At 55.2% G+C, this 23,890-nt stretch overlaps 2 protein-coding genes across 3 annotated transcripts in view; one reads left to right on the top strand and one right to left on the bottom strand.

Moving 5' to 3' along the window:
• The window catches only part of Ap2a1 (adaptor related protein complex 2 subunit alpha 1), a 27,206-nt gene extending 7,485 nt beyond the window's left edge, over positions 1-19,721 (top strand). The window contains exons 2-24 of one of the 2 annotated variants that reach the window (XM_005084750.4): positions 4,485-4,553; positions 4,648-4,790; positions 5,235-5,428; positions 10,267-10,396; positions 10,494-10,595; positions 11,940-12,048; positions 12,895-13,045; positions 13,426-13,594; positions 13,697-13,834; positions 14,125-14,307; positions 15,171-15,268; positions 15,432-15,663; positions 15,741-15,908; positions 15,993-16,153; positions 16,393-16,458; positions 16,712-16,768; positions 16,866-16,948; positions 17,068-17,157; positions 18,423-18,546; positions 18,634-18,750; positions 18,834-18,903; positions 19,034-19,168; positions 19,294-19,721. In XM_005084750.4, coding sequence (XP_005084807.2) covers positions 4,485-4,553; positions 4,648-4,790; positions 5,235-5,428; positions 10,267-10,396; positions 10,494-10,595; positions 11,940-12,048; positions 12,895-13,045; positions 13,426-13,594; positions 13,697-13,834; positions 14,125-14,307; positions 15,171-15,268; positions 15,432-15,663; positions 15,741-15,908; positions 15,993-16,153; positions 16,393-16,458; positions 16,712-16,768; positions 16,866-16,948; positions 17,068-17,157; positions 18,423-18,546; positions 18,634-18,750; positions 18,834-18,903; positions 19,034-19,168; positions 19,294-19,371 — 2,867 coding nt within the window. In that variant the 3' untranslated portion in view covers positions 19,372-19,721. The remainder of the gene's footprint in view (positions 1-4,484; positions 4,554-4,647; positions 4,791-5,234; positions 5,429-10,266; positions 10,397-10,493; positions 10,596-11,939; positions 12,049-12,894; positions 13,046-13,425; positions 13,595-13,696; positions 13,835-14,124; positions 14,308-15,170; positions 15,269-15,431; positions 15,664-15,740; positions 15,909-15,992; positions 16,154-16,392; positions 16,459-16,711; positions 16,769-16,865; positions 16,949-17,067; positions 17,158-18,422; positions 18,547-18,633; positions 18,751-18,833; positions 18,904-19,033; positions 19,169-19,293) is intronic. The other variant, XM_005084751.4, reaches the window with a different exon arrangement.
• On the bottom strand, positions 19,510-23,890 carry Fuz (fuzzy planar cell polarity protein). Its single transcript, XM_005084748.4, has 11 exons — positions 23,588-23,890; positions 23,246-23,367; positions 22,962-23,046; positions 22,644-22,712; positions 22,336-22,440; positions 21,344-21,541; positions 21,173-21,268; positions 20,937-21,043; positions 20,791-20,855; positions 20,639-20,713; positions 19,510-19,969 (listed from the first exon to the last, which is right to left on the bottom strand). Exons 1-11 carry the CDS (start codon positions 23,693-23,695, stop codon positions 19,755-19,757), a joined length of 1,245 nt encoding a protein of 414 aa, XP_005084805.1. The 5' UTR covers positions 23,696-23,890; the 3' UTR covers positions 19,510-19,754.

The following is a 23,890-nucleotide window of genomic DNA, read 5'->3' as shown; positions in this document are numbered from 1 at the left end:
AGATCTTTGAGTTTGAGGCTAGCCTCTTTTACATAGTGAGTTGTTCAGGACAGCCAAGACTACTTAGCTGACTCCCTTTCATAGACCGTCTCAAAGAAGGAAGGATCTCTTTATGAATGAGAGAGCTGCTTTAAGATGTCGTGACACCCTGTCATGCCAGCTGTGATGGGTAAATAGGTAGCTGCTGTCTACCCTGAGTGCTGCGTAGTCAACCTTACCAGTGCACAATCTGTCTAGTGGCCTCTGCCGCTGTCCCTCCTGTGCATGTTTTCCGCAGTTCCAGAGCACTGTTCCCAGCCTTTGCCTTTGCTTCTCCCTTACTACTGGGAACGGGAACCAGGGCCTCAAGCAAGCGACTCTCTCTCTCTCTCTCTCTCTCTCTCTCTCTCTCTCTCTCTCTCTCTCTCTCTCTCTCTCTCTCTCTCTCGGCTTAGACTTAGCCATGATGACCTTAAACTCCTGATCCTCCTGTCCCCACTTCCAGTATTACGGACTCCTAGTGTGCTATCCCTGGTTTATGCAGTGCTGGGATCGAACCCAGAGCTTCTGAGTACTAGGCAAACATTTTACCAACTGAGTTACACTCCCAGCCTTTGTTTTTAACTTTTTTCTTTCTTTTCTTTTTTTTTCTTTCTTTTTTTTTTTTTTTTTTTTTTTTTTTTTTTTTGGTTTTTCGAGACAGGGTTTCTCTGTGGCTTTGGAGGCTGTCCTGGAACTCGCTTGGTAGTCCAGGCTGGTCTCGAACTCACAGAGATCCGCCTGCCTCTGCCTCCCGAGTGCTGGGATTAAAGGCGTGCGCCACAGAGCTCCATTTCCTGCCCTCATGGAATTGGTTACTTTGGTTGCCTGTGTAACCCAAGTTATTCAGGGTTTGATCTTCCTTCCCAGGTCGAGCTGGGCTATTATTCAGCTCTTGAGTGATATGCAGTCCGTCTAGAAAACCCTGGCTCTTTTGGTCCCCTCTGGAATAACATTAAGAAAAGAGACTGCATGGCCAGGGATGGACGTGCCTGCACTCTGGTGTCACCTGGCACTGCCTTGGTCACCAGCATTCCCTACATGAGAGAGGTACTGGCCTCCCTCCCTCTCAGCTGCCTTCATGGGCAGCTCCCTGCCCGTGCTCAGTCTCACCTCTGGCTGGTGATCTGGTGGAAACTTCTAGGCTGAACCTTGCTCATCTCTCCAGGGCCTCCTCAAATATCCCCCCTTCTAGCTGCTTCCACACAGCCCCAGTGAACTCTAGGTAGCCTCTCAGACTCAGATGCGCCTGAGTCCCCACCTCCCTCCCCAGGTCCCCAGGACATATGAGAGAAGTGCTGCACATCTGCTGGGGCTGTCTAGTCATCTTCCTTGGATCACTAAATGCTGAATTCGGGCATGGTGGCGCATACCTTGAATCCCAGCACTAGGGAGGTAGAGGCAGGTGGATCTCTGTGAATTCCAGGACAGCCAAGGCAAGACACAGAAACCCTGTCTCAAACCAAAAACAAGCAAACAAACAAATAAATGATGAGGTTCAGGTGGTTTTTGAGGCAGGGTCACATGGGGTCACATTGCGCTGAATCCATGGGCCCCACTAGGCCAGAGCCCTCTGCCTTTCCTAGGGTGGAGTAGACTCCTGCCCTGCCTAAGGTCCTTCACTGTTTGCTCTGTTTTTTGAGACCGGGTTTCTCTGTGTAACTGCTCAGGCTATCCTGGAACTCGCTTCCTGGTCCAGGCTATCTGATCCTTGCTGGGGCTACACAGAACCTGGGAAGGCAGGCCTGTGCCAGTGTGATAGTCACTGCTATCTTGGGGCTTTACTGAGGACTTAGTAGAGGCGGCCCTGCCCAGGAAAGAGGCTGACTTACCCTGAAGGGCTCCCTCCCAGGGGACACAGGCAAGTGTCACAGCTGCTGCTGGTGTGACCTGCTAGCTACATGTTTCTGGAATAGAAAGAAGCGAACAAATCTTATTTTATCCTCTTCTCTGTGTATGTGCTTGTGTGTGCATGCATGCATGGGTGCACGTGTCAAGGCAGGAGGTGTTTCCTCGTTGCTCTCCACCTTAGTGATAGAAATGGTCTTCCTGAACTTGGAGCTTGCTGGTTCGGCCAGCACATCCCTCGGGTCTGCCCTCAGCCGCCTGCCACTGGAGTTGCGGATGGGTGCTTCCCTGTCCAGCATTATAGGCGCTAGACTCCTAAACTCGGTTCCCATGTTTACACAGTGAGCACTTCATCCATGTAGCTGTCTCCTCATCCCCAAGACTAATTTGATCAATGTTTGGATGACCCTGCATGTTCACAATGCTGCCATTGGAGTCAGTGTCTTAACACTCCTTCTGTTTCTTGAGTGCTGGTGGTGGAGCTCAGTAGGTTGGATGTGCCAACTAGACAAGCTTGCCACACTGAACTTGCCCCCCTGCCTTCAGGGGTTGGTTGGTTTATTCTTTGAGATAGGGTCTCACTAGCTGTGTAGTCCACGGTGGCCTCATACCCAAGATCCACCTGCCTCCATCTCCCCAGTGCTGGGAGTCAGGTTATGCCATTACGACAGACATACACACCACACCACACCACACCACACCACACCACACCACACCACACCACACCACACCACACCAGCCCTGTGTGCTTCTGCCCTTACTCCCGTTTCAGCTGCAGAGCCTCAGCTCAGGTGCTCGGGAGCCACCCGCCTGCCACGGCCACACAGACTACAGCTCTCGGATCAGGGTGCTAACCCTAGGGCTTCCCAGAAGTGGGGCTTGTAGGAACTGCGTGGGACTTAGGAGGTGGGGGTTGTGGAAGAGGATGGTCTGAATGCTTCTCTTCCCTCGTTCATTCACTTAACGCATCCTGTGTCTGACCAGCTGGTCCCAGAGTGCCTGCTGTATGGCAGGCAGTGCTGCAGCCTCTGCAGGTCTTTACGGTATGAAGTGTGAGCTGAGGTTAGCCCATGCAGATGACGTTTAAGCTGTGCGAGAGAATAGGAAGCCTGGGGTTTGGTTTTGGTTTTGGTTTCTCTTTGTATCCTAGGCTGTCCTGGAACTCGATCTGTAGACCAGGCTGGCCTCCAGCTCACAGAGATCCTCCTGCCTCTGCCTCCTGAGTACTGGGATTAAAGGCGTGCGCCACCACGGCCCAGCCAAGAATTTTCTTTTCTTTAAAGATGGAATTTCTGTGCATAAATGTTTTGTCTACATGTATTTCTGTGACCATGTTCATGCCTGATGTCTGAGGAAGTCAGAAGAGGACCTCAGATCCCCTGGGGCTGGAGTTAGAGTTGTGAGTTTTCATGTGGGTTCTGGGAATGGAACTTGGGTCCTCTGAAAAGCAGCCAGTGCTCTTAACCCCAGGCCTGGGGTTTTAAATGCTAGAGCAGCAAGAACTAGGTGGGTGGCACAGGCCTGTTGTTCCAGTACTCAAGAGGCTAAGGCTCCTGAGTATGAAGCCAGCCTGGGCTACGTGATACTCTCTGGATGTGGTAATAGGACTGGAGAGGTGGCTAAGTGGCTGAGTACACTTGTTGCTCTCTAGAATACCTGAGTTTGACTCCCAGCACCCACGTAATGCTTACAACCATCTGTAACTCCAGCTCTAGAGGATGAGATGCCCTCTCCTGGCCTCCATCTGCCCAGACATGCCAGTGGTATATAGTTATACATGCAGGCAAAATGCTCACATGGAAAATATAATAATGGATTTCTTGTACGGAAGGGAGTGAAAGCGCCTCTCTGAGAGAGTTGTAGGGCTGATAGAACACAGGAGGTGGCTGGAGGCAGCGGCTGGTGTCCCGTAGCCAGAGTACTGGGACATGGGAATAGATAGGAAGAAGGCTGGAGAGAGGCAGAGAAGGCTGCGTGCCAGAGGAGCCTGAGCAAGTGCAGGCCGTGTTTGGGTGTGTTGGCGATGGTGCGTCACAGTACAGGGTCATGCTCTGACGGTCCCCCTGTGTGGAACGGGGTTCTAGTTAGAGGAGTTGAGTGAGCAGTGGCATCTGGAGGTGTGGCCCTGAGGACTCCAGTGGCCGTGGGGGTGGCTAGGAGACAGGCAGCACACAGAACAGGGTGCACGGACACCAGTCAGGCCTGGTATCACAAAGGGAATCTGTGTCATCACAGAGCGTTCGGGACAGCACAGACCTGGGAGCTAAGAGACCTAGGTCAACGAGGAAGGGGAGAGGTGCTGTGAGATCCGCTCAGCTGCTGCCAGGGTAGCTCTTCTGTCACTCGCTGGTCACAGCTCTGTTGTGGGACGCTGAGACAGGACAGCAGAGATGGCCTTTGGGCTCCTGTGGCCGTACATAGACCCCCTCAGAAAGCAACCCCAGCACGCTGTAGGTCATGAGTCACCAGGAGGAGGAAGGAGGGCAGAAAGCTTATACCGGTGCTCCCAGTGAGGGGCTCGTGTGAGGTGGGAGGATGGGCATTTTCATCCCGGCCCTTTGGGGAAAGGAGAGGCAGGTGCTAAATGAGGCATTGCATACCTTGCCCTCTCTCTACAGGCAAGAGCAAGGAGGCTGAGATCAAGAGGATCAACAAGGAACTGGCCAACATCCGCTCCAAGTTCAAAGGCAGGCTGATGGCCCCAGGCCTGGGGAGGGAGCCAGGGCTCAGGGTACTTGCAAGAGTCTTCCTCATGAGCTCTTTTTCCCTCCTCTGCCTCAGGGGACAAGGCCTTGGATGGCTACAGTAAGAAGAAGTATGTGTGTAAGCTGCTCTTCATCTTCCTGCTCGGCCATGACATTGACTTTGGACATATGGAGGCAGTGAACCTGCTAAGCTCCAACAAGTACACAGAGAAGCAGATAGTGAGTGCCAGAGGAGACCAGGGTGGGTGCTGGGGCAGAGGGAGAGGCCAGGGTGGGTGCTGGGGCAGAGGGAGAGGCCAGGGTGGGTGCTGGGGCAGAGGGAGAGGCCAGGGTGGGTGCTGGGGCAGAGGGAGAGGCCAGGGTAGGAGCTAGGGCAGAGGGAGAGGCCAGAGTGGGTGCTGGGGCAGAGGGAGAGGCCAGGGTGGGTGCTGGGGCAGAGGGAGAGGCCAGGGTGGGTGCTGGGGCAGAGGGAGAGGCCAGGGTGGGTGCTGGGGCAGAGGGAGAGGCCAGGGTAGGAGCTAGGGCAGAGGGAGAGGCCAGAGTGGGTGCTGGGGTGGAGGAGGGGCTGGGGGAAAGAGGGCTAGGGCCTATAACACTGCATGTTAGGGTTAGTCTAGCGCCTCTTAGCTGCAGGCTCCCAGCTGTCCCCTCTCTACCCCCCAGGGGTACCTGTTCATCTCAGTCCTGGTGAACTCGAACTCAGAGCTGATCCGGCTCATCAACAACGCCATCAAGAATGACCTGGCCAGCCGCAACCCCACCTTCATGTGCCTGGCCTTGCACTGTATCGCCAACGTGGGCAGCCGTGAGATGGGCGAGGCCTTTGCCGCTGACATTCCCCGAATCCTGGTGGCTGGGTGAGGCACTGGGGACCACAGCGAAGGGCAGAGACAAGACAGAGAGCCAGCTTTGTTTGTGGCACCTGCCCAAGTTCTACCTAGGCTTTAGACCACAGTGGCTCTGTCTCTCATGTCACCAGGCTGCCTTGGGGGTGTAAGGACCTGTCCCTCCCCATCTAGTGGTCTCCTGTCTGTGATGCACAGCATTAGTATCTTCTATAGAAGTGATGTCTCATTCACTCATCTCACTCAAGAAACAGCGTCTGCCCTGTGCCTGCAACACTGATGACTGACAATGGTGCTACCACCAGTGGCGGACAGTCCCACTGTTCATAGCCAGGAAGGTTTCCCCAGTGATCACAGCTTCAGCTGTGGCCGTGTGCCGTGAGTGCTGACGTGGCAGTGGAGGCAGACCCATGTTCCAAGTGCCCGGGCACCTGAAGAAGATGCTGGTAGAGTTCTTGCCTGGTCCACACAAGACCCTGGGCACCTCCATCCCCAGCCCATGTAAACTGGGTATGGAGGCAGCAGGGGCACACGTTCAAGGTCATCTTCTGACGCTGAGGGAGTTCAAAGTCTCTACATGAGACCCTGTTTCAAGACTAGTCTTTCTTCTTTTTTTGAGACAGGGTTTCTCTGTGTAGCCTTGGCTGTCCTAGAAACTTTGTAGACCAGGCTGGCCTCAAACTCAGAAGTCCACCTGCCTCTGTCTCCTGAGTGCTGGGATTAAAGGCGTGCACCACCACCGCCCGGCTCCAATCACTGCTGTTAACAATTGAGCATCTCTCTAGCTCAAAACAATGTTTTGCTTGTTTGTTTTTTTCCTAGTAAAAGAAGAAATACACGGGGTAGGGAGCATACCAGAGGGTGGGTGAAAAGTAACTTTACTCGTTTTTTCTTTCTTTTTTAAGTAATTTATTTTTATTTTATGAGTATTGATTCGTGTTTTGCCTACATGTATGTCTGTGTGAGGATGTCAGATCCCCTGGAACTGGAGTTATAGACAGTTGTGAGCTGCCATTTGGGTGCTGGGAATTGAACCTGGGTCCTCTGGAAGAGCAGCCAGTGTTACCATTTTAAATCATGTGTAGGTATCTCTGTCTGTGTGTGGGTGAGTACAGGTGCTCTTGGAGGCCAGAGGCGTGGGATCCTGTGGAGGTGGAGTTACAGGAGGTTGAGAGCCACTTCCCATGGGTGCTGGGAATGGGAGCTGCCCTATGGGAGAGCAGCAAGTGCTCTTAACTGCGGAGCCGGCTCTCTGGCTCTGAGAGGGCTTTCATGAACAAGTCAGGGATGACGTGTAATGCACTACAGCAGTCAGGAGTCAGTGATCACTGGAGCATGTGGGTGCCAAGGCTCTGGGTGTAGATGTGTAATCACCAGGGATTCTCTGCATGAAGTATAGAGAGCATGGGAGAGACTTTGAGGAGTTTGCCTCTGCTTCCCATGGAAGTGGGGGTGACTGGTATGTGTCAGGCACATGAACAGCAGGAGCAATATTGTCACTGTGGCTGCTGTGCTCAGAGGTGAAATTTCTATTTCTGGCAGTATAGACAGGTGCCCCTGGTGTTCTTGACAAGTGTAGCTGATCTGCGTGTAGTGGACCCTGTAGGAGGCAGGAGGACTGGACAAAGAGAGAGACTTTAGTTTTGATGAAGGAGCAAGAGCATATTGGTTAACGGCATCTTTAGCTGGTCAGTTAATGAGGCCCACACAGGCCAGCCAGGCGCAGCCAACCCTGACGAACGAGGCTCAGGCTGGCTGGGCTTCTAAGGTCTCTGGGATCTGGGGGAGCTGTGCAGCCTCTAGGAGCAGAGAAAAGCTTGTCCAAGTAGAAGCTGTAGGAAGCCACACATCAAAGTGTGGGTGACCTAGAAATAAATGCCCCTGAGAATGATGTACAAAATTACCTGTCTCCATCCTTGGCACAGAACAAACAAGGCAGGCTGCCAGCCTTATTGTTTATTTGAAACAAGGCATCATGTAGCCCAGGTTGGCCTTGAACTGATCCTCTGGCTTCCACCTCCTTAATGCTGGGGTTGCAGGCATGCACCACTGCCCTGCCTGTCACCTTTGAGATGATGCAAACCAGGCCAGGCTGGGCACCTCCTGTTTCATGGGGTCACTCAGGGATTTATTATTGCTATTCTGTGTGTATGAGTGTTTTGCCTATGTGTGTGTGTATCCCGCGTGTGCAGGGCCCACAGAGGAAGGCTGTGACTAGGGGAGAGCAGTAGCCTGAAGGCAGGGTCCTGAGGTGCCGGTGCGCTATGTCCAGGATGAGTCAAGATGGTCTGGCTACAGTAGGAGAAGGATGAAAGTCCTGTATGCAGACCTGCCATCCAGCACTGGGGAAATGAGGCAGAAGGATTATAAATTCAAGGTCACAGCTGGGCAGTGGTGGCACAAGCCTTTAATTCCAGCACTCAGGAGCAGAGGCAGGTAAATCTCTGTGAGTTGCAGGCCAGTCTCGTCTACAGAATGAGTTCCAGGACAGCAAAAGCTACACAAAGAAACCCTATCTTGAAAAACCAAAAAGAAAAAAAATTTTTTAACCTCAGAAAAAGTTTGAGACAGGCTCTCACTAGGGAAGCTAGGCTGATTGTATACCTGCTTTTGGTTTGATTTGCTTGTTTTTTGAGGTGGTTCAGTGTACTCCAGGCTGGCCTTGAACTCACTGTATAGCTTGAGTATGACCTTGAACTGCTCGTCCTGCTGCTTAGCCTCTGGAGGACTGGGGTGATAGTGTGCTACATTGTCTAGCAAAATTCAGTGTCTATTTCGTTTTTTGTTTTTCAAGACAGGGTCTTTCTATGTAGCCCTGACTGTCCTGGAACTCACTATGTAGACCAGGCTGGCCTTGAACTAAGAGATTCACCTGCCTCTGCCTCCTGAGTGCTGTGATTAAAGGTGTGCACCAACACCTTCTGCCTCTTTGTTTGCTATTTTGTATTTATTTATTTTATGTACAATGGTGTTTTGCCTGCAGGTATGTCTGTATGAGGGCATTAGATCCTCTGGAATATAAGTTATAGACAGCTTTGTGCTGCCATGTGGGTGCTGGGAATTGAACCTGGGTCCTCTGGAAGAGCAACCAGTGCTCTTAACTGCTGAGCCTTATCTCCAGCCCTGTTTGTTTACTTTTGCAGAGGCTCTTGTTATGTGGCCCTAGCTAGTGTGGAGCTTTGATCTTCCAGCTGTTCCTCCTGATGTTTGCACCATGCCTAGCTCACATCTGTTAACTGTGCATGCAGCTGTGGCTTTTAATGCAGTTTTGTGTGCGACAATCACTACCTAATTCCAGAGTGTTGTTGTCACTTCCAGGGAGAGCAATCCCTACATTTGTCAGCAGGTCTGTCATATACACACACCCCATCCCCGTTGTAGACCACTAGTCCGCCCCATGGTTCTGTCTGAAGAGTCATGGAATGTGAATGAATCACTAGGTCTGGTGGCTTTTTCTCAGCAAAGTGTTTTTTGAGTTTGTTCATCTGTAGTGGGTGTCAGACTTCATGCCTGAGGCTGGTGAGACAGGTCAGTTGAGAAAGGACTTGTCATGTAAGCATGAGAACCTCATGTTCAGAATCCACAAGCCCATAAAAATAGCTGAGCATCACTACTGTAGCTGTCACCCCCGCTATGGCATGCTAAGACAGAAGGGCACCGAGGCAGGGTCAGGGAGACCTTACCTAAAAATAAGGTGGAGAGCTAAGGAGGAGGGTATCCAGGTTGGCCTCTGGTCCTCACCTGCACATGCACCGTCATGTGTGTACACATACACACTCTACCTACATGTGCATACACACACACAGTACCACATTTCACAAACATACACCTCACACACTCACACACACTGCATACTATACACATGTCACACATACACTACACACACTGTACACTATATACACATCACACACTACACACACAGACACACACACACTAGAGCCTGATGGAGCATGTTTTATTGTCCGTTGTCACAAAACTCTCTTTCTGGTCAGTGGTGGTGCACACCTTTAATCCAGCACTCGGGAGGCAGAGGCAGGCAGTTCTTGGACAGCCAAGGCTACACAGAGAAACCCTGTCTTTAAAAAAAAAAAAAGAAAGAGCCGGGTGTTGGTGGCGCACACCTTTAATCCCAGCACTCAGGAGGCAGAGGTAGGTAGATCTCTGTGAGTTCGAGGCCAGCCTGGTCTACAGAGCGAGTGCCAGGACAGCCTCCAAAATAATACAGAGAAACCCTGTCTCGGAAAAAAGAAAGAAAGAAAGAAAAAGGTTCCAGGCTAGCCTGGATTACACGAGACCTGATAAATAAGCAAGCAAGCAAACAAATGAAGGCTAGAGCCACTATTAAAGACAAAACCAGACTCTGCTGATGCAGGGGGATGGGTTACTTGTGATCCCAGCACTGGCCACATGGGGGCAAAAGGAGCCACCGAAGTACAAAGTTGTCAGCCTGGAATCCTGGATGGGCAGGGCTGGGTCTCTCTGGGCCTCCAGGACTTGCAAGGAGAATGGTTTCCTACCTCTTCTCTGATTTGTTCTGAGTCACCATCACTGGTGAGGTCATGAGCACAGGTGTGTTTGCCAGTGTGCCTGCCAGGCTCTTGATAATCATCCACAGCCATGTAGAGTGCATACCGGTGCTCAGGATGTAGGCCAGAGCCAGCGCACATTCTGTCTGGTCCTGCCAGTTGTTTGGTGGAGGATGAGACAGAGTGCTTGGGACAGTCAGGGCAGCATCCAGATGCTTTGGGGTCATTCTGGCTGCCTGTGTCCTGTGCTGGCCACATGGTGGCCAATGGGAAGTCGACTGCCCTGGATGCAGGTAGGCTGATTGCCCTACGCTGTCCCCACAGAGACAGCATGGACAGCGTGAAGCAGAGTGCAGCCCTGTGCCTGCTTCGCCTCTACAAGGCCTCGCCTGACCTGGTGCCCATGGGCGAGTGGACGGCACGTGTAGTGCACTTGCTCAACGATCAGCACATGGTGAGGTGCCCAGACGTCCCCAAGCACCTGAAGCCCCTTGCATACATCTTGCTCTTACCTGGAATGTCCTGGGCCCTCATGCCTGAGTTTCTTACAGGGAGTGGTCACAGCCGCTGTCAGCCTTATCACCTGTCTCTGTAAGAAGAATCCAGATGACTTCAAGACCTGCATTTCCCTGGCTGTGTCTCGACTGAGCCGGGTGAGTATGGCATCACAGTAGCCGTGGGAGGGGCTGGCTCCCGCCTCCTCCCTTCCCTAAGAGGCAAGCCAGGCTGTGTCGTCACAGGCAAGCGGCCTCACCTCTCTGAGTTTCTTTTCCTGCATGCTTCAGGGGCTGACCCCAGCGCTGTGTGCTGCATCACAGCTCCTGCAGATAGGTGTTGAGAGCAGGGTCTGGGGCCCCCGAGCACCCAAGGCCACCTGCCTGGCCGCCTTCCCTCCTTTCTCTTGCTGTTCTGCTCTTCCCTCTCTGTCTTCAGCCCTGTCTTTGCCTCTCTCCACCTCCACTGTCCTCAAAGCTCCCTGAGCCTTCTGAGTGCCTAGCTCTCTATGTCTGAATCAGACCTTGAGGGGCCCCTGTCCTGCTGGGAGGGACAGCGTGACCGGGTCATGTCACAGACTGCCAGGAAGGGCTGTGCATCATGGAGGGAGCTCAGCATCATGGGCACCTAATGGGGATCCTAACCCAGTCTGGAAGCCAGGAGAACTTCTCGGGGTAACAACCAGATGGAGACCCACAAAAAGTAAATATTGTCTGGGAGGTCAGAAGTGTCTCAGACCTTGGGCAGAAGCATCACCTATGTCCACCATTCATCTGTCCCCCAGCCCCTCATTTCCACACATCTGAGTGTGCCAGGTCCAGGAGGGAACAGAGGTGAGGACCATGTGGTCATGCCTCGAGCAAGGCTTCCTGAAGAAAGTGTGTGTCTTAGTTTTGTCCCGTCCCATCATTGTTTCCTCACCATCGCCCCCCTTCTCTGTGTAGCCTGGCTGTCCTAGAACTCACTCTGTAGACAGGCTTGGCTGTGAACTCACAGAGATCCTCCTGCCTCTGTCTCCCATGTGCTATCACTTCCCGATGGGTTGGAGAAAGGTCACCCTGAGGAGAGAAGTCATGTGACCTTTTGATCTTTCACTGTGCCCCTTTCTCACCTGTGCTGGACCAAGGACCTAGGCAGGATCAGACCCATCTCCAGACTCCTCAGTAGTTCACACGGTGCTCAAGATCAGGAGCCAAGGCAGTCAGGAGACGGTCTGGCCTGCCCTAGGGAGCTGGCAGAGACTTTTGCTCCACTGTTAGCATTACTTGGAAAATTCAGAGCCAGGCATCGTGGCACGCAGGAGACTGAAGCAGAGGGGTCTTGTGTGAGACCAGCCTAGGCTATTTAGTGGAGCTCTAGTTCAAAAAGAAAGAAAAGGGTCCCGTGAACCTCTGGCCTTGGCTTCCCTTTCTGTAAACCCTGGCTCTTACGATGCTCTGGTATTAGCATGTCTCTTCAGGGGACAGGCCTGTCCTCCTGCCCATTATTCCCTCCTTTTGCAGATTGTCTCCTCTGCCTCCACGGACCTCCAGGACTACACCTATTACTTCGTCCCTGCTCCCTGGCTCTCTGTGAAGCTGCTGCGGCTGCTGCAGTGCTACCCACCACCAGGTAAGGCCTGTGGGCTGCCTTACCTGTGTTCCCACTCCAGAGCCAGGCTGTGCCTCCAGACTGCAAGGGAGGCCATGGGTGGGGTCAGCCTGATGTCCTGCCCTGCACATCACCTGCGTGGCACAGCTCCTCCTGTCTTGGGCGCACGTCCTTCTCATAGCCCTCTCTCCTATGGAGAGAGCTAGTTGTCATGCATGCTTACAGAGCAGGGAGTTCTGGCCCAGAGTGGCCCCGTTAGAATGTCTGGCACCTGTTTTATGAGCTGCAGCCTGGCTAGTTACCCTCTACCATAGCAGTCAGGCACTTTGATCCCTGCGCCAGGCAGTGGTGTGCACGCCTTTAATCCCAGCACTTGGGAGGCAGAGTCAGGAGATCTCTGTGAGTTTGACGCCAGCCTAGTCTATAGATCAAGTTCCAGGACAGTCAAGGCTACACAGAGAAATCCTGTGTCAAAAAAACAAAAACAAGAAATCCCTAAAACCCTCCTAATCCCTGGTGCCCACATAGTGAGCAGTGGCCTTCTGGACTGGTAACTGAGGGTCAGTTTGCTGATCTCTATGGAGAGCTCCTTGGGAACGCTTGAGCTCCATGGAGACTCTGGGGAAGGCTTCTGGGAGTTCCATCCTTCTGTGAGAAACTTAAGGAGCATCAGTGCAGCAGAAGAGGAGACCCAGGCTCACGAGGGTGGAGACTCACAGCAGTTGGTGCAGTGGGTGGGAGCCCAGACCTGGAGATAGACGCTCTTCCTCAGACCTCTGCCTCAGAAGCCTGGGACTGCAGGACTTAGAGGAAGCTGGCCCCCTCCTGTGGAGGCAGAGAGCTCAGCCCCTCACCGTCTTTCCCCAGAGGACGCAGCTGTGAAAGGGCGGCTGGTGGAGTGTCTCGAGACTGTGCTCAACAAAGCCCAGGAGCCCCCCAAGTCCAAGAAGGTGCAGCACTCCAACGCCAAGAACGCTATCCTCTTTGAGACCATTAGCCTCATCATCCACTATGACAGGTGCTGCAGGCACGGGTGGAGAGGCAGGCCACTGGCCTGAGGGAGGAGAGAGAACATATGCCTGAGGAAGGAAGGCTGGCATCTAACACCTGGATCGAAGGGAGGAGGTTGGGGCGTGGGATCCGTCTAAGAAGGGACAAAGGTGTGAGCTGCTCCTCTGAGTTGCACGCTGCATGTCTGTGGGGTCAATCCTGCACACCGGGCATTGAAGTCAGGGCTGGTTTTTGCTGGCTCTATTCCCCACTCCAGTGCATGTGGGTTCTTAGGAGGGTTAGAGCAGGAGGTTGGAGTGAGCAGAGGTGAGGAACTGGATCCTCGGGGAGCTCTGAGATGGTCAGTTCATGTCTTGTCTCCATCTGTACTTCCCTTGTGCCTGGCAGCGAGCCCAACCTCCTGGTCCGCGCCTGTAACCAGCTGGGCCAGTTCCTGCAGCACCGGGAGACAAACCTGCGCTACCTGGCCCTAGAGAGCATGTGCACGCTGGCCAGCTCCGAGTTCTCCCATGAGGCTGTCAAGACCCACATTGACACCGTCATTAATGCCCTGAAGGTGCAGCCCTCTGCCCCACTCGGAGTGGCCAGGGGCGTGGGTGGTCCTGCAGCGGGCCCAGTGCAGTTTAGACCCCAGCTTGGTCCTGCTCTTCTTCCTCAGACGGAGCGGGATGTCAGTGTGAGGCAGAGGGCAGCCGACCTCCTGTATGCCATGTGTGACCGGAGCAATGCCAAGCAAATTGTGTCTGAGATGCTGCGGTACCTGGAGACTGCTGACTACGCCATCCGAGAGGAGATCGTGAGTCTAGGGGCCAGGGCTGGGCACCTGGATGTGAGGGAGGGTAGCCAGGACATGGACCCCAGAGTCTAAGGGAGGAGGGCTGAGGTTTGTCCCCTTAGGTTGGAAAGAGGAGTGTAGAGCCTGGACCTCTGCGTATAAGGGAAGAATACTAAAGTTTGGAATCCTGAATCTTAGGAATGAGACTAAGGAGGGGCCTTGTGTGTTAGGATGGGGTCAGCAGTGATCATAGGTTCAGGAATGGCAGAAGTCTCCCTCCTGTGGGCACACCTTACCACCTCCTGCCATAGGTGCTGAAGGTGGCCATCCTGGCTGAGAAGTATGCAGTGGACTATAGCTGGTATGTGGACACCATCCTCAACCTCATCCGCATCGCAGGCGACTATGTGAGCGAGGAGGTGTGGTACCGAGTGCTGCAGATTGTCACCAACCGTGATGATGTCCAGGGTTATGCTGCCAAGACAGTGTTTGAGGTTAGTGTCCTTCACTTTAGCCCCAGGATGGAACTCAGGTGCCAGTCAAAAGCAACTAGGCAATAGTATGCCCCGCCAGCAGGGGCCAGCGTCCTGAGTCACCCAAGGGACATGGGACCTGCGACCTTGGGACCTTCCTGGTGTGAAGAGTACACAGCGTGGGTGTTGTTCCCATGTATTTTGGTCCTTGTCCAGGAGAGCTGGCCACTTTATTCCCTGTGCAGGGCTCCACAGGTTCAGAGGGTTTCTGTCCATCATGACAGGGAAGGCACCTGTGGCAGCAGGGGTGTGTGGCTAGGGCAGTGGGTAAAGTGCCTGCTGTGCCAGCCTGAGTGATTTTCAGTCATGGCACTCATGCAGAAGCTGAGTGTGGCTGAGTGTCCGAGACTCTGGCTCTGTGGGGGCAGAGACAGGCAGGATCTGGGGGCTAGCCAGCCAGCCAGCTAGTCTAGGTTCAGTGAGAGATCCTGTCTCAAGGTGGAGGGTGATTGAAGAAGATACCTGAGGTCTTCTGACCTTCCTGACCTTGCACCCAGCATGCACGCCTGTGTGCACACAGGACGTGGGGTGGGAGCTGTCATGGCTGCCCAGGAGGTCGTCACAGATAACACCCCCTAGTGCCCTCCCTTCTCCAGGTGGGTTCCACAGTTTTTAGTACCTTCCCAAACAGCGTCAGCAGCTGGGATCAAGCAGGAAATCATAGCATATGTGGGAGATCAGAGTCACACTGCATCACTGAGTTTAGGCTAGTCACTTAAAACTCCCATGCCTCAGTGTCCCTATTTATGACCCCATAATACATTGCAGCAGTCAGGGGGACTCTCCTATCCTTGTCCTCATGCTGCTCCCCTTGTCCCTCACAGGCCCTCCAGGCCCCAGCCTGTCATGAGAACATGGTGAAGGTCGGTGGCTACATCCTTGGGGAGTTTGGGAATCTGATTGCTGGGGATCCACGCTCCAGGTGAGGGAGCCTCACTCTGGGGCCCACTAGGGGGTTGGGGAGCCCCATGAGGCTGAGAGCTGAGAAACCTTCTCAACACGATTCAGTTACTACCTGGGTGAGGTCACAGCCTTGCCTTGGGAATGGGTGACGGGCGTGTCTGCTGACCTCACCTCCTCCACAGCCCGCCCGTGCAGTTCTCACTGCTGCACTCCAAGTTCCACCTGTGTAGCGTGGCCACTCGTGCCCTGCTGCTGTCCACCTATATCAAGTTCATCAACCTCTTCCCTGAGACCAAGGCCACTATCCAAGGAGTCCTGCGAGCCGGCTCCCAGCTGCGCAATGCCGATGTGGAGCTTCAGCAGCGGGCAGTGGAGTACCTCACCCTCAGCTCTGTAGCCAGCACCGATGTTCTGGTCAGAGCCCATGCCCCACACCTTGGAACCACCCTCTTGGGCCGTAAGTGCCCCCTAACCTCCCATCCTGCCCACAGGCTACTGTGCTAGAAGAAATGCCCCCATTTCCAGAGCGTGAGTCGTCCATTCTGGCCAAGTTGAAGCGTAAGAAGGGCCCTGGGGCAGCCAGTGCCCTGGATGACAGCCGTAGGGACACCAGCAACAGTGACATCAATGGGGGTGTGGAGCCCACCCCCAGTACAGTGGTGAGCCCATTTATGGACCACATGGCCAGGCGGGTCCCCTAACCCTCACCCTGTCTCACCTACACCGTCTTACCTTAATTGCAGTCAACACCCTCACCCTCCGCGGACCTCTTGGGGCTGCGGGCAGCCCCTTCCCCTGCTGCACCTCCAGTTCCTGTAGGTGGGAACCTCCTGGTGGATGTCTTCTCTGATGGTCCCACTGCACAGCCCAGCCTGGGGCCCACCCCTGAGGAGGCCTTCCTCAGGTACCTCCTGTTCTTGTCCTACTCAGTCCTACCCCTCCCTTCTCCGTCCTGTGCTGAGCCCCTGGCTGCCACTCTGGACTCTGCTGGCCTGCCACCCTGTGCTCTCCTTTCCCGTGGCCGTTTCTCAGCCCACTTTTCCTTCTGAACCCTCTTGCCTCTCTTTCCCTGGCCCTCTTGCTGCCTCTGGGATTGGCTGCCTGCCACACCTGTCTTCTCTGCTCTGGGATTGGATGGCCCAGCGAGCTGGAGCCCCCTGCCCCTGAGAGCCCCATGGCTTTGTTGGCTGACCCAGCCCCAGCTGCTGAGTAAGGGGTGGCCTCTGGCTATTGGGGTTGGTGGGTGTCCCCTGGGTGGGCTTCAGGGGTTTCTGATGACTGGCAGGGGTTAGAAAACAGTGGAAGTTGGGGTCCTTGGGAAATCCTTCTGCCAGGGTCCCACTCGCATTCTTGGGGGTCTCTGGGGAAGCCTGCCCTGTGGGTTCTGGGGAACCTGCCTTCCAAGGGCGTGTTGCCTATACCCGCTTCCTCCATGTGCGTCTCACTCCTTCCTCCCCTCCAGCCCAGGTCCTGAGGACATAGGCCCTCCCATCCCAGAAGCAGATGAGCTGCTGAATAAGTGAGTTCTGGGAGGGGTGGGCAGGGGAGTGGGGACACTTGGGGACATAAAGATGATGGACAGGAGCCCCAGTATCCTGACTACCACCTTCCTGCAGGTTCGTGTGTAAGAACAGTGGGGTCTTGTTTGAGAACCAGCTGCTGCAGATTGGCGTCAAGTCCGAGTTCCGACAGAACCTGGGTGTGTCCTGGTGCCCTGGAGGGGGTGCTGGGGGTGTCTCAGCAGCAGCCCTTGGCTGAGCTGGTGGCAGGGGATGGGGTCAGAGGAGCTCGGATGGAACCCTTGCCCACCCACTGCAGGCCGAATGTATCTCTTCTATGGCAACAAGACTTCTGTGCAGTTCCAGAACTTCTCGCCTACCGTGGTCCACCCCGGAGACCTCCAGACTCATATCCTCTGCTCTTGGCCTTGATGGTACCTCACCCACCCGGAGGCCCATGGGAAGCAGACACTCAGGTCCATTCCTGTTTAGCCCCTCACCCTGAATTCCTGAATTAGGCACATGCCACTTCTTTTTTTTTTTTTTTTTTTTTTTTTTTTTGGTTTTTTCGAGACAGGGTTTCTCTGTGGCTTTGGAGGCTGTCCTGGAACTCTCTTGGTAGTCCAGGCTGGTCTCAAACTTACAGAGATCCGCCTGCCTCTGCCTCCCGAGTGCTGGGATTAAAGGCGTGCGCCACCAACGCCCGGCTGGCCCATGCCACTTCTAAGACTATGCATAGCCAGGGGCAGATGACAGTGACCCAGTGTATAGGATGTATGACTTCAGCACCCTAACTACCCTGCCAGATGTGGTCTGTGTGGGGCTTCTTGCCATGGGGCTAGGCTCCTGCACTTGGGTTAACCAGGGATGCTGCACGCGCTGCTGGCCCTGCATATCTCAGCTGAGCGACTTGCCTCCTAACCCTCCAGGAAAAGTAATCTCCCTCTTTCTGCTTATGAGGGCCCTTTGTTATTTTGAAACTGTTTGATGTAGCCTGGTCTGGTATCTACTCACTCTGTAGACCAGGCTGGCTCCGTGTTCAAGGTTGAACCCTGTGCCTCTGCCTGTCAAGTGCTGTGACCACAGGTGTGTTCCAACAAGCCCGGTTCTGGGCCTTTTTAAGGAAAGAGCAGTTGGGATGCTGTGGAAGTTGTATGGCAGAGCCAGGCCCCCTGTGTGGTCCTCGGTCCACATGTGTGAGACTGGAACAACTCGTCCTCCACTCTGCTGCTTCTCCAGCTTCTCCAGAGCCCAGGGCAGGCTGTCCGGTCTGTAGTAGGGCAGGGCAGGGCGGGTGTAGGTGCCAGCCAGTCTTGCGCATGCTCTCGACATGAAGGCAGGCCTGAGTGTAGATGGTGACACTGATTGCTTCCATCTGGGTGCATGGCCACTGCTACTGAGACACACAGGCATGTTCTGACGGTGGGTGGTTTCACTGACTCCTCTGGACATCTTACTGGTACCCATTTGGCACTTGAGGCTAAGAAACTACCACCTTGCCCACCATGATCCACGTGGTCAGTCACCCGATGAGTCAGATGGAAGGATGTGGGAGTTAAATGTAGGCGAGTCTGCGGTTGACCCTCAGGTCTCTGGCAGACCTTGGGCAGGGCCTGACACAAGATGCCCTCAGATTGTACCACTTCTGTCCCTGGCCTCCTTGACTACGGCCACAGCTGGCGGTGCAGACGAAGCGTGTGGCTGCACAAGTGGACGGTGGCGCCCAGGTGCAGCAGGTGCTCAACATTGAGTGTCTGCGAGACTTCTTGACGCCACCGCTGCTGTCGGTGCGCTTCCGGTGAGTGGGAGCGCAGCTTGTGGGGTGTGGGGCAGTAAGACGGTCTTCAGGGATGAGGCCTGGCTGAGCTGCTTCTCATCTGTTCAGGTATGGTGGCACTGCCCAGTCCCTCACTCTGAAGCTCCCAGTGACCATCAACAAATTCTTCCAGCCTACAGAGATGGCCGCCCAAGACTTTTTCCAGCGCTGGAAGCAGCTGAGCCTGTGAGAGGCAGGGCTGAGGGGTGGGGCGGGGCTGAGGAGAGGCTGGGGGCGCCCAGGGCCTGACAGTGCTTTCAACCTCCCAGACCGCTGCAGGAAGCACAGAAAATCTTCAAAGCCAACCACCCCATGGATGCTGAAGTTACTAAGGCGAAGGTAAGAGAGAGAGGCTGGGCGTTTACGGGGTGCTGGCTGCTGGATGGACCAGTTCTCACCCATGAGGGTTTGACCTGGGATAGCCTGGAGGCTTCTGGGCCCTGCTTCTTCAATACCTACCCCATTCTAGCTTTTGGGGTTTGGCTCTGCTCTTCTGGACAATGTGGACCCTAACCCTGAGAACTTCGTGGGTGCTGGGATCATCCAGACGAAAGCCCTCCAGGTGGGGTGTCTGCTTCGGCTGGAGCCCAATGTCCAGGCCCAGGTGAGTCCTGAGGGAGGACCCGTCCTCCCCTCCTGTGCTTCTCACTTGTCTTCCTTCTTCACCGACCTCGCCTCTCTGACCTTGTACCCGGGCTCTCTCGTCTTATGGCTGCCACCTCCACACAGATGTACCGCCTGACCCTGCGCACCAGCAAAGAGCCTGTCTCCCGTCACTTGTGTGAGCTGCTGGCCCAGCAGTTCTGAGCCCTGGACTTGCCCTGGGATGTGGCCAGTGCCAGGCAGCCCTGGAATGGAGGCAGCTGTGGTGGAGGGGGCAGCGAGGAGACCTCCAGTGGTGACAGCAAAGACCCCAGGGGTGGGGGCATGCCTGGGAGCTTCCTCTGGCCTTTTGTATTTTTATTTTTGTTCATCTGCTGCTGTTTACATTCTGGGGGGGCCAAGGGAAGCACCCTCCCTCCCTTGTCCCCCGGAGCACAGAGGGGAGAGGGTCCAGGGAAGTCGGTACCTCCTCCCCTCCCCCCATTGTCACCCTCCCTCCCTTTCCCCTTCTGGGGTCGTGTATTATTGTGAGCAAATAAACAGAGAAACGCTAATTACCCCACCCACTGACTGCCCGCCCCGGGTGATCAAAGGAGCGGAGTAAGGGCTTGCAGAGTGTGGGTGGCAAGGCTCCGCAGCCCATGGGTGGGGCTCTGAGGGGACAGCATCAACAAGAGTAGCCGCAGCCCTAGCCGCAGCGCCACCAACTGCCACCCCACGCCTGGCCCTAGCACGAGATAGCAAGCTCTGGGGCTCTGGGCGGGGGGGACTGTGTCCTCTTCTTTCTCTGCAGGCCCTGGTTCTGGGAAAGGACAGGGGGAGGCTGTGGTGAGCTGCACAGCACAAAGTCAGAGATCCAGCAGCCTTCAGCTCAGCCCATCCTTCCCAGATCACCCTCTTCCCCACCGGCCTTGCTGTTTCCCTGTGATCCATGCATGAACTCAGACCGTCCTGACACGTAGTAGACATCAAGTGCTGTCCCGTCATGAGGGTCACACCCTGCTCTCCCCAGTAAGGCCTCCACTAATGTGCACACTCACGACATCGTTATCCCTGCCTGTGTCTCTCGGGGCAGTAAAGACCTGCGACAGCTTCCCCTCAGCTTGAGAAAAGCTCCGCCCAGCACTATGGAGGGGGACAGGAAGGGCTGGCTGAGTGCTGCCACTTAGCCTTGCTCAGCATTTGGGAGAGACGGGACTGATAGAACTTGCCTAGGAGGATGTAGCAGTACGTCTTCATTTCTCTTAAGGCCCTATAACACAGGCCACCCTCAAACTCATAGTTCTCCTGCCTTGGCCAACAGTGGTTGGGGCTGAAGTTCCTTGTGTGGGTCAAAAAGCCCAGTCCAGAACCAGGCCCTAAAAGCACTGGGGGTCCAGAATCAAGTACTAAGGCTAGGGCAATTTGGGCATACGCTGGGTTCTCTGCTTCTGGGTATGCATGACATGTGGGATCCATGCCTGCCACTCACCTGCAGAGAAGTATGTGGTGGCCACCAGAGTGTAGAAGTTTCTAAGCAGGCGCCTGCGCTGCTCAGGGGAAGGCTCTAGACAAAAGCGAGCAGCGTGAGTAGGTGGCCTCTAGCCCAAGGCCCGCCCTCCCACCAACCGCTTCCCTGTGCACCTTTATCCCGCGAGGGCTCCACGGTGAAGAGGCAGCGTCTCAGCTCCAGGTGGAGCAACAGCAGACTAGGGAAAGGCACTGTCAGGCCATGGGAGCTGACAGGACAAAAGGGCCACTCCACCCTGAGCCCTACCACCGAGCCTTACCCAAGAATGTCACTGTGTAGCGGGAACCCTTCAGGCAGCGCCCTCGGGCCCAGTGGCAGACAGGCCCGGAGGGGCTCCAGCAGCGGCTGCCACCAGCGTTCCAGCAACTGCAGCAGGCGCAATTTATGTGAGGTCAGGGCTGGGGTTGGGAAGGGAATCGGTGCCTAGTGGAGCTTGGCTGGCTAGGGGCAGCAGCCGGTGGCGCTCACGGAGGGGATGTAATGGGGCAGCCTCACCTGTGGGTCCAGCTGGCTGAGAGGCGGGCTCGGCCCACACAGCAGACAGAGCTCCAGGCCCGGCAGCAGCGTTAGTGTCAACAGCCGATGAGGGACCTGCAGCACGGGGTAGGGGTCTAAGTAGGCCCGGCCCCACCCACTGGAGGCCCCAACCCTTCCCCTCCCACTCACCTTGGGGCTCCCGTGAGGCAGGTACACCGGGTAGTCGCGAGCAGCCTGTGGTGGCAGGGACCCCACCAGCCAGGGGAGCAGCACGGCTTCAGGCATGCCCAGGCGCCACCAGCCCTCAGTTGCTGCCACCACTCGGCCTGATACCAGCAGACTGACGAAGGCCGTGCCCGTGGCCTCCGAGAACCCTGACAGGGTTTCCTGGTGAGGGGGGGGGTCACACTAGAAGTCATAAAGCAAGGAAAGACCTCCACCTGGGCCTGGAGTGGAAGAGTAGCCACAAGACCAAAGGGGACACTCCAGTATGTTTGGCTACCAAGCTCGTGTGTGACACCTTCTCTGTGATCAGGGTTGCTCTAACTCCCCCTTCAGACTCTGTGAGTCACTTTTGTTTTTCACCGGTAATGAGAATGTAACCCAAAGCTTGGGCACGCTAGCTAGGCAGCTCTACTGCCAAGCCACATGGAATTTTCGAGTCAGATGTTGCTGAGTTGCCCAGGCTGGTCTTAAACTTTGCATCCTGTTTCTCGGCCTCCAGAGTAGCTGGGATGGCTGGCCCTGTAAAGCCAATGCTTTTAACAACCCCATCTACAATTTCATTCCCACTGCTTGCCAAAAAGGGTCACAATGCATGGTCTACAGAAGCTCTGGGAGAGGTCGGGTCACACTGCCAGGAGGGTCGGAACTTTAAGAAAGAGAAGGAGGGATTTGCCCAGATAAGCCTGAGCTCTGTCCGGGTTGGGACCTGCACAGTGTTAGGCTGTTTGAGACCCTCGAGGAAGTTAAAGCTGATTATGGGTGTCACACAGGTTGGTGAACACCAGAGAACACAGGCCTTGGGACACTAGGCAGAGGGGAGGGAGCTTGTCCTAGCGGAAGTGGTCAGGGTGAAGAAGTTCTTTTCCAAAGAGTTCCAGGTGCTCATTCCAGAATGAGAAGACTCTGGGGTGCCATCCAGAGATGGGACACCCTTATTTCTAATGCTGCCCCAATACCTGCATGAAGGACCCCTCGGGAGGAATGGCACAGTCCACACACTGGGTCAGGTCCCCGATGAGCTCAGAGTTCCCCAGGAAGCTGTCAATGAGACAGTAGCTGGCCTGGTAAAAGGAAAGGGAAAAGCGTAGGACCCAAGTGGGCCCAGAACAGTCCAGAGAAAGCTGCGGCCAGCGCCAGGGTTGAACACCAAACCAAACTCCCCAAGAACCTGTGGGCCCATGCTGTCCCAGGGCCTACTGGTAATGACGATTCCAGACAAACGGGCAAGCGTTAGGGACCCTGAGTGCATTCACATCCGCCTCACCCTCAGCTCTTTCTTCAGTCTCTCTACATTCCGGATGTTGGCCAGCTCCTCGAGTCCCACAATGAGAACCTAGGAGAGTCACATAGGAAAGTGGGACCCTTAACACAGGAGAAGGGATTCTAGTCAGAGAGAGGACAGTGCTTGAACGGGTAAGAGGGGAGGCATGGAGTCCTGAGTATGAGCCAGTTCCTGGGTGTGGGGAGGAGGGCTGAGGTTTGGATGCTTGACTGAGAAAAAAAACTGCAGGGGTTTAGACGGAGGGGAAGGGGCTGAGCGTGCAGAGCTCCTGAGTTTGGAGACAAGAGGGCCCAGTCTCACCATGGCCCCAAACACCATGTGGAGCATTCTTTCCAGCCGCAGCTCAGATGCACCCTCCTCGGATGACAGAGCAATGAGGGTGACGCTGGGGGTGAAAGCAGAGAAGCGAGAATGACGTCAGCGGGGAAGTGGGGTCAAGCACAGTGCTGTCTGTCAGCTGTCCAGCACTGCAGGCTGCGTCCTGATGCGACTAGGAAAACCAGGGATCAGAGAGGGTGAGTGACTTATCCCAGATCCCACAGGATATTACAGCGCACAGGACTCTGGGATCGTCGCATAGGGACCTGTCATGGAAGCTCTTCCACACCACGATCGTGTCCTCCGTTCTTGCAGAGGTCAGTTGCACGTCCAGATTCTGCCCAAACATGTGGACTCCATTGAGGGAACCGATGACAGAAAAGGGAAGCTGAGGGGGGACAGCATTGTAGTGACTCAGAAGGGTAACCTCCCTCCTGAGACCCGGGTGTCCCACTCTGCAGCCGCCTCCAAAGCCCCCCAGAGTTCTTCAGGAAACCAGGCTTAAGCCCCCTTATCAGTCAAAGGCCCCCAGCCTCTACTCCCTGCGAGAGACACGGTCCCAGCTTCCCAAGCCGCGTCTCATTTAGGACACGAGTCCAATGCCCCACCTGTTGACGGGAGGGGGCGCCGCCGCTGCTCCTGCAGAACAGGGGGACCCCGCTGGAGGCTGCGAGGCACAGCAGGTGAACCGCGCTTCCTGCCCCCTCGTCCCCCATCTGGAAGCCCGCAACCCGGAAAGCCACCCCCTGGGGACTTTCGGTGTGGGTCTGGGAGCATGCGGGTAGTCAAAGTCGGTCTGCAGTCCGGAGCCGCCACAGGGCGAGACGCCAGGGGCCAAATTCCCGCCTTCCTCAACTCAGATCTTCCAACCGGATTACATTCTCTTCCGCCCAGATCGGAAGTCATCATGC

The sequence above is a fragment of the Mesocricetus auratus genome, unplaced genomic scaffold (assembly GCF_017639785.1).
Source record: "Mesocricetus auratus isolate SY011 unplaced genomic scaffold, BCM_Maur_2.0 Super-Scaffold_100054, whole genome shotgun sequence".
Taxonomy (NCBI): domain Eukaryota; kingdom Metazoa; phylum Chordata; class Mammalia; order Rodentia; family Cricetidae; genus Mesocricetus; species Mesocricetus auratus.
Note: the sequence above shows the minus strand (reverse complement) of the source record. Positions and strands in the feature narration are given on the sequence as shown.

What these genes read in the sequence shown, in the direction of transcription:
- Fuz (XM_005084748.4), bottom strand. Translation starts at nt 23,695, where the DNA reads ATGGGGGACGAGGGGGCAGGAAGCGCGGTTCACCTGCTGTGCCTCGCA. An exon ending in ACATGGTGTTTGGGGCCATG is followed by an intron (nt 22,713 to 22,961) that starts GTGAGACTGGGC and finishes TGACTCTCCTAG; the next exon opens with GTTCTCATTGTGGGACTCGA. An exon ending in GACTGAAGAAAGAGCTGAGG is followed by an intron (nt 22,441 to 22,643) that starts GTGAGGCGGATG and finishes TCCTTTTACCAG; the next exon opens with GCCAGCTACTGTCTCATTGA.